Consider the following 9,219-nt stretch of genomic DNA (forward strand, 5'->3'; position numbering starts at 1 on the left):
TAGCTGGCACTAAAAAGGGGGTAAAGGTTCTCATGAACTAAGTTCTCTTTTTGGTGTGAACGCAAAATCCCGGGAACTATCGGAAACTAAACGGGAAAAGTACGGCAAAAATACTCCGGTGTGAAAGCGCCTATTGTGTTAAGGACGTATACAAAGGAGTCCAATTGAGGCGTTTCCAGCAGGAGGGGGGGGAGTGTGTGGGAGAGAAACTCCCTTTGGAGGAAACTTTGGGATGTATGCCTTTGCAGACATTTACATGCACAAACACACACACTACAGAAAAGAGAAGCGTAATAGGGCCTCTTTAATATCATGCACTTAATACCTAAAGCAATGTTGTTTATTTAACATTTTTACCAAAATCTAAAATGATAAAAACGACATGGTGGGTCAGGATGTCTGACGGAGGGAATTGAACTGGTATTTAACAGAGACGATATGGGCTCGGTGGGTGTTAATCTGTTTGCTACATATTTGCCAGTAGATGATTTAGCACAGCCGACAATGTAGATAAAGAGCAATGTGGAGCTAAGAAGGAGAACAGCGAGTCCTCGGACGGGAACAGTCCTCTCTGCTCCGCTCTGCTTTGTGTTTCACAGATACTCCGCAGCTCATGGACTTACAGATGGAAAAGAAAGAGAAGATGATATTAGCGGTGTCAAGAACACAAGCCAAGCTGAAGCAAAGAGGACTTATGCATGAAGGAAAGTATTGTAATATCTTTATTTTCCGCCGTGCAGATGCATTCATGCGCTCGCTCCCCTGGGTGCCAATTCATCTCAGTGCGTCCTGTGACCTGTGGATGTAAATCAAGCCCAACATGTGCTCCGAGCACACGGAGTTATTCCTGGCCACCGCAGCACCCTGAAGGTGGAGAGGGGGAACAGATGCATCTCCTTTTTAGATACTTTTATGATCCATCCCATCCCCCCACAGAACCTAACCCTGGTTCTCCTAGTGTCCCGTGATCGGTCTCTTATTTCCATCATGAGAAACTCTACTTTTATGACACTCCTGCTACTGTGCTGAGGTCTGTGTGCTGCTGTATAATTATCACTGAGTACACACTCTGAGAGTACTACAAGAGGTCATAAAGACTTGAGTGGAGTCAGGTGAGATTCCTCCTCACCTCAGTCATTTCCAAGCACAATATACTTTAAGGAGACATAATAACATGCTCATTGTCCATATTATAACTTTACTATTATGGTTTCTTTGATTCCTCCTCTGTTATTCTTCCTACATTCGTGTTACAGATAACTGGCAGAGACCTTCAGACTAAAACCATGTAACCTGTTTAAATGTAAATAAAAGAAGTTTGAGCATAAAACCAAAGATTTTACTTTCAATCGTGCTTGGATGTGGGGAATTGTGACCCCCATAATACGGTAAGTAGAATGGCTATGAGTTGACCAAAACGTATGGACGGATAAAGGAGGGGTTTCGCATGACATCTGAATGACGGGCTGAGTTTCCGGGTTGGTGTTAAAGGTCCATGTTATCTGATCTGGACCTGTGACCCTTTTTATATTGATGAGTATCTTTAAGATTCAGCCAGAAACTCTGCTCATTATTTTAGTAAATATAGTTTTATTATAAAGGTTTAAGCTCTCACATTCAGGAACAGTTTAAATAAACAGACCTTAAATGTTAACCAAACTGTGTGACTTCTGCACATTTGCCCTGGTTTTATCGATGAAATGTAAGAACATATTGAAACATGTCCATTTCCCACAGACCAGAGCGCCTTATCCAAATGTGTTGTTTAGTCCAACAGCACAACACTTTATTTAAAACTTTAATTAAATATTTTAATTTACAATAAAGTAATTTACACCGCGAGAACCAAAAATGCGTTTACAATTTTGTATAAAAAAATAAAGAATCGTTTGATAAATAATATAATTGCTGATTAAATGTCTGTCTATTGAGGCAGGGATGCACGATATTGGTTTTTTGAAACCGATACCGATAACTTCCTGCTTCTCAAGACCGATACCGATAACCGATAATAATATAATATATATATATTAAATGTACCTGTAGTTTTTGCACACCTGGTGGTAACAAAAAAGACTAGTAGTGAGCAAATGACATGAGCATTACTACTATGAACAAAACAAAGCCAAGAACAGTTTTGACTCTTCAAAGTGACCATATTTATTTTCCCAAATAAAGTTCTTGCCTTTTTCAAAAGCCTCGTCGATAGGTAAAAGCCCCGGTGCCTTTGCAGCTGGCTTTGGATTCGCCGCTAGTTTAGCAGCGCAGGCGTCTTCGTACGCTGTTAACACACCATCGTAGCCATGGCGACTAATCAGGTTGGAAGTATTATAGCTTGTTGCCTTTTCCCTCCTCGTGGAACTTCTGCATTGCATCTGTTAATACAAATAGCAAGCGAACTATCTAACTCTGAAACTTTGAAATAGTCCCATACTACCGACGACATGTTTGTTTACTGTCCTGGCTTCACGGCCGCACACCATTTACGTCACAGCCAGGCATGAGTTAGGGAGCGCTGGATTGGTGAAGAACTCCCCTCTTCCTAAACCACTAATACCACAGTACTGGCAAAGCGGGAGGAGCCGAGTGAAAAACAAGCGCCCCTCATCCCAATCCACCCACACCGCAGGATCTTTTTCTTTTTTTACCCAAAAAATATATTGTATATTATCGGGGCTATTAATACTTTTACCGGGATGACGTCATAATTCCTAATATCAGGCCGATAATTATCGTGCACCACTAAGTAATAGTAAGAGTAAGATGCAGTCCAATGAAGTCTGATGCAGCTTAAGTTCTCTACAGACCTTACTTGTGTCAAAGATCACAATCAGACATTGGTTGAATGTTTGTTTATTAGTAAACACATGTTGTGTATAAAGTTGTCTCTGAGCAGCAGGGAGCCATGGAGAGAACAGAAAACACCTCCTGGATACATTTATGGTCTCAATGTCAAACTCTGATTGTTTGCAACCACCTGCACTTTTTAATTGTTGGTTTTAACATGACGAGAAAGTACTTGCGTCACTCAACTCCTGGAGGTATGCAGGATTGCTGTTAGACAGGTTTTGACTTCTGTTCGTGTGACCCCTTCCATTAACCATTGTAACTGTTGGAAGATCTCGTGCACACAACATCTATTTAACAACATGTCAAGTGAAAGGGTGAACAGACAGTCATCTCAGTTTGACAGCCACACCTTGGTTTCAGTACACAGCTCTGTAGCAACCGCAGGGAGTGCATCGCATTTGTGCTAAATCATTTTTGATACAAGTCAGTGTGTCCGGTCCTGGCAAAACAAAAGGGTGTTCCTCAACGTCTTGGCGTCTAAATGTTGTATAGGGATTTTTCACCATTTATATAAATTCTTAAGTGGTAAAAAGTGGTCTTCAATCAGACCTAATAGATCATGGGAATGGCCATAATATTGTACTATCATAATTTTCTTCGCCATGAAACACTTCTGCTTTTATGTTAATGTATTCATTCATTATTATTTATGACAAATGTATGACTAGAGTAGCTTGGTAGCAGAGTTTAATATTACAATGAACCTTCGGGGTCAGGTTTAGCTGATAATGTCTATGTGGCAAATACTGTTGACCTTTTATCTACCGCCATCTTCTGTCCGCCACCCCTACCCTTCTAAAAATGAATTGGGTTGATTTTACAGACCAGGGGCCTCATTTATAAAGGGATATACGCTCAAAAAATGCGATTTATAAAATACTAACTTGACGGGAAAATGTGCGGTCCTCCACGCAAACTCTAACCCATGCGTACGCACTAAGCACAAAAACGGGAGACGAGAAACTGCGACACCGTTGGCAGAAGGAAGAATGGAGAGAAATATGTGGAAATAATACCATAAACAAAATGTTACCTCTCATTTATCATATGAAGAATTCATTTTCAAACATTGATTAAAGCCAATCTTAAAATGATTTAACAAATGCCTGTTTGAGACACCTCAGTGCACACAAAAACATAACTTGGAGAAATAAATAAACACGGATATGTTATTTAAAACCACCTCGAATATGTTGTGTTAATGTTATGAAATGTTTTCTCATATATGATGCGGTTTTGCATTTCTATAGGTTGTACGAGCATGGTTTTATATACTACCATGTTTAATCATGTTTTATGCCGTTTGCCAAGACTTGATAAGTCGCTCATAAAACCAGGAGGTGTGGAAGCTAAGAACACCATATGTGGTAAATTGTACAGCTAATATAACACAACACTTTAGTTGTATTTCCTTTAACTGGTGGATATAGAGTTGCTGCAGTGGAGACGCTGCGCACAGCTGATCGACAGCTGGGACACAAACCACCAAATATGAAAACATAATTCAGATCCAGTCGTCATGACTCCACACCGGGGGGATTCCCCGATCATTTCTTACAGTCTCTCATCAAGGCGGTGTCTCCTGTCCCGGTACAAACACACTGCCTGAGGAAGGCATGTGTATTTTTTTTGTCATGAACCTTTTTCGGACCACTTATTTATTTATTTTGGTGACGATCCGACCTCCATGCTGCTACTCTGGTTCAAACGGCATCCACCAAACAAAATGATTTATCTCGACCTCCCCAAAATAACCAAAATCTGACACGGTGTGAGATGTCTTTTTTAGCTGTTCTGTCGTCATTTCCTGCGATCTTCTTCATAAAGTCAGTCAAAATGAATGAATGAATGGGCGTTTCTTTGACTATTTATAGGCAAATATGGGCGTTACGTGAAGCTGCACCGCATTTCGAGTCGATTGTGATTTATAAAAGGGAAATCGTCGTAGGAAGTGCTGTACGCACTTTCCTCGCCGGTACGCAATGTTTGGTGAATCGGAAAATGTCGGAAAATTTCTGTACCTATTTTTTGGATTTCTACTACGTAAGCAACCTTCCCACGTGAATCCTACGCACGGCGTTATAAATGAGGCCCCAGGCCTGACAAATGTACCAACTTGGCTTCAGTCTCAAGATGCCGATTATTTTCTCTACCAATCAATTCAATGTTTTTGACTCCAAAGTCAGGTTGATGGTGAAAAGTGGTCATAAATCTAGAGCCCAAGGCGACATTTTCAATGTCCTTGTTTTTCCCAGCTACAAACAAAATCAATGTACAAACATAAGAGACAAAGAAAAGCAGAAATAATGTTCACATTTGACAAACTACCGCCAGAAAATGTAACGTTGCTGGTTAATGGAATCGACTCGATCTAAAATATTTGTATTAATATCGTATTGATTTAACTGTACAGACCTCAGTGCTGTGTGGACAGTAAACTAACTGAGGTAATAAATGAGACAAGGTGAATTATTGTGGTCCTTTATTTGGCTCCTTTTTCAATGCAATGAATAGGTCGTTACGCATGATAGATATTGAAAGGATGAAAGGGTCACTAGTTTCCACACATTTATAATTCTCATTTGCCAATATAAATCTGTAGCTAGAAAACAGAACACTTTTCTAATGGGTTTTCTGTTTTGAATGTTTTATTTCAAATGATTAGCTGTGAATGAAGCCACAGCTTGCATTAATGTTTGGGATTGTCAGACCATTTTAGCCACATTTGACTTTGAATTGAGTATGTTGGGGCTTAGAGGCTAATTATCAAGATTTAGCACCATGTACTTGTTGAAACATGATATGTATGTTCAATATTCCTGCCGTGAGTCTCCGGGGGTTTGTTTTTCTGGTAGCACACCCCCTAAGTTTAACCCGCTCTTTCCTTTCGTAACCCCAACTGTAACTACCCTGCTGGCAAAGCTTATTCTAAAAAAAAAGATCAACTGCTCCAGCAGCCCAACAACCATAAACACGCATGCACCATAAGTTAACATATGGGGTGTGCCAGAAAGCGGTTTATTTTTACACATCTCCTGCTTGACAGGACTGCTGGAACAAGAAGCTGTGAGATTTCGGAGAATCTTTGTTATGGCAACTCGTTATCAACAGGCACAACTAATAGAACACAGATTTATGAGCAATCACAAGATAAGAAAGATATGGAGATGTGGATAAGTTATGGTAAGATATGAGCTTTTCTCGTAGATAATTCGGTATCAGTGTATTTCAAGTATAGCTAAAATAAATTGTAGTAAATAATGCCAAAGATAACTTCAAAGATGGTCTCTTTTACATAGTTTCTCCGTCAAAGAGCACTGACGACATGAAAAATTGCCTCTTCACTAGCCAATAAAAAGGCAAAAGTGAGTGAGCTTTCATATTCAGATTTTATTCTCAGTTTGCCAAGTCTCTCAGTTCAGTATAAACACAGACTTTAGAGCAGGCAAAGTGTCAACAAAAACAACTGAGAGGGTTTGAAGTGTATTCAACAAAAAGTACTCTGCATTGTTGTGCTAAAACACAGCAGTCATGTTTCACACGTTTTGTTCCCAAGACGCTTGTTACTACCAACACAAAAAAAGAGTTATTCATTAAAGTTGAGCCAGGTTGACTGAATGCAGTGACACACATCAGCACATCGTAGACCAGTAGACGACCTCCACACTCCTCTACAGGCTGGCTGGACTTCAGCTTTCTTAAAAGAGAGAAGGTTTAAAAACTGTCACCTAAGTCACAGCACAGACAAATAAAACGCTCGAGGCAACAGTAGACCAGCAACTCTGGTTCTGCAAGGTAGAATTCATGTTTCTGTCAACGGAGTCTGGTAGTTTTATAGAGAGCATAGAGAAACTCCCTCTGAAGGGAACTTTGGGATTTTAACCTCTGCAGACCATTTCAAAATGCACAAAAACTTGTATTACACACTACAGGAAAGTGAAAACCCCCCAAAACATAATAGGTCCTCTTTAAGGTTCCCATTGGAGCGGGCTGTCTGACCGCAAGGTAAAGCGGTGACAATATTCTAAATATAGTGTACATTTAAACTGATATGGATTTTTCCAGGTGGCTAAAATACATTTGCGGCAGCCACTATCTGCAGCAGTTTATTGCCTTGCTTCTGTGCTGATACCGTCTCTACACTGAGGTCATGCTGTCAGCTATAATACACTGACTATGGATAAGTACAACACCTCTTAAATTACATTACATTTACATTACATTGCATTTAGCTGACGCTTTTATCCAAAGCGACTTACAATAAGTGCGTTCGACCAAGAAGATACAAACTTGAAGAAAACAGAATCATATAAGTACATCAGGTTTCATAGAGCCAAACATTTCAAGTGCTACTCAACTGGCTTTAGATAAACCAGTTTTTTGTTAGTGTAGAAGTGCTTTGTTAGTCATTTTATCGCTCGTAGTGGAGTCGAGAGAGATGAGTTTTCAGTCTCAATGGGGAGCTCATTCCACCATTTTGGAGCCAGGATAGCAAACCCACATGTTTTTGCTGATGGGAACTTGGGTCCCCCTCGCAGTGCGGGTGCAGCGAGTCGTTTGGCTGATGCAGAGCGGAGTGCATGTGCTGGGCTGTATGGTTTAACCATGTACTGAATGATCCTTTTAGTATGTTGTTCAAGAACAACACAAAACAAGGGACTAGTCCTTCATCAACCGCTTTTCCTGACTTAATCTTCCCAGTCAACAGTGGGCAAAGGGTTGAGTTAGCCCGGCCCATGACATCATTTCAGCGTCTCTAAACCACCAGTTTTGCATGAGAAAACTAGACTGCATTCAAATTCAACATCCAGTGCCAGGAGTCAAACCACACTGAGCCAACGTGCCAGAGATAAAGCCAAGTGGAGGGATCACATGGATGTCTTTAAAACACATAGCTTGATAAGATAAAACAACAACAACAACAACAACAACAACAACGTCATTGTGCTGAAATAGCCAGAATCAGAATTCCTTTACTTGTCTCACAACTGGGAAATGTACGGTATTACAACAGCAAGAGTAAAGTGCAGATTAAATAAGAAGAAGAAGTGAAGGTGAATAACAACTTGCTGCACAATCACATCTCTTTATACTTACATCATAACTTATATCTTATTATATAAGATAATAATTGGTTCGTTCATCTTGACAAAGTTGAGAATATGTTGTCAACAGATTATGTATGTTGTCTGGTTTTGCACCATGTCCCCTCCTAGCATGTCCACAATGATAAGGTGGTGCATGTATGGGCAGGTCTAAAAGCCACAGTGTGTAGTGTTTACCGAGGAAGTGACGCCTGCAGGGAGGACATTTCAGAGGAATTCACAGGGCAATTTAGGGCTATTTTGACCCCCGATGTTTGAGATTTAAAGGCATTGTTATAACAATGACAACATGTCCACCCCTAAATTGTGATTAATGGTGCAAATAGCCTGAATTACGGGGCAATTTTGCCCTTTACCCTCTAAAATGATTCTGACACTGAACCAAGACTACACAAAACAAAGCAGAGAGAGCAATAATCCGAAGAATTGACACTGAACATTTTGACAAAGCATTTTGTGATTTAGCTTTTTCCCTGACCAGTCAAAAAACGAATTTGTCATCTGACTAACACCATAATATCTGATTAATTCTCACAACTTTGATGTAGATAAAGCAGCATTCAGCTCAAGGTAAAAACCAGGATAATGCTTTGACTAACACTACAGATGACACAGTATAAAATGAAACATCAGCTCCCATGCAGAGTGAATAAAAGCCTGCAGCCAACAGTATTGGAGTCCCTTTGCTAGCTCTCTGACGCACCAATGGAGAGCACCACAGCCCGGTCAGAAGGGATGCACCTGGTCACTTTAGTTGGCCAAAGGTGCCTGCAGGATTTAGTCATGTGCACGCGACAGGAGTCATCACAGACATTAAAATGTGTCAGAGGAGCTAAAAGCAGCTAGCAGGGATTCAAGGTGACATTAGCAAAACATTGAGCAGAAGCAGTGAATGAGATGCTCGCTATCTACTATGAGCATGATCTCAAACTTAAGAGAGGGGTAACCAGATTAATGCACAAGTAAATGCATCATGAAGGTAGTATGAGTGGGGACCAACCTGACATCTGCACACCATATCTGCGTTTTGTGCCAGAAGATCCACAACTTTCCCTTTACCCTCGTCGCCCCACTGAGCTCCGAGCACCACGCTGACCCTGTTGCCCACGGCCGGCCTCAGTGCCCGGTCAGTCGGGCTGTCGCCACCGTTTTTGGCCCCGGAGGTTTCCTGACTCTCCCACATGCTGCTGCTCGCTGCCTGACTACACTTGTGCGCCTTTTCGCACGGTGCTGCTGCAGCAAAGATACGTCTCCTCCTTCTTCT

General features: G+C 40.9%; 1 protein-coding gene across 1 annotated transcript in view; it reads right to left on the reverse strand.

Annotated features, from left to right (window-relative positions):
• Positions 1-9,219, reverse strand: part of adss2 (adenylosuccinate synthase 2) — a 28,732-nt gene extending 19,513 nt beyond the window's left edge. Inside the window, exon 1 of the mRNA XM_034101111.2 lies at positions 8,956-9,219. Within this exon, the coding sequence (XP_033957002.1) occupies positions 8,956-9,138 (183 nt within the window). The 5' untranslated portion in view covers positions 9,139-9,219. The remainder of the gene's footprint in view (positions 1-8,955) is intronic.

This window comes from Pseudochaenichthys georgianus, chromosome 15 (assembly GCF_902827115.2).
Source record: "Pseudochaenichthys georgianus chromosome 15, fPseGeo1.2, whole genome shotgun sequence".
Classification (NCBI taxonomy): domain Eukaryota; kingdom Metazoa; phylum Chordata; class Actinopteri; order Perciformes; family Channichthyidae; genus Pseudochaenichthys; species Pseudochaenichthys georgianus.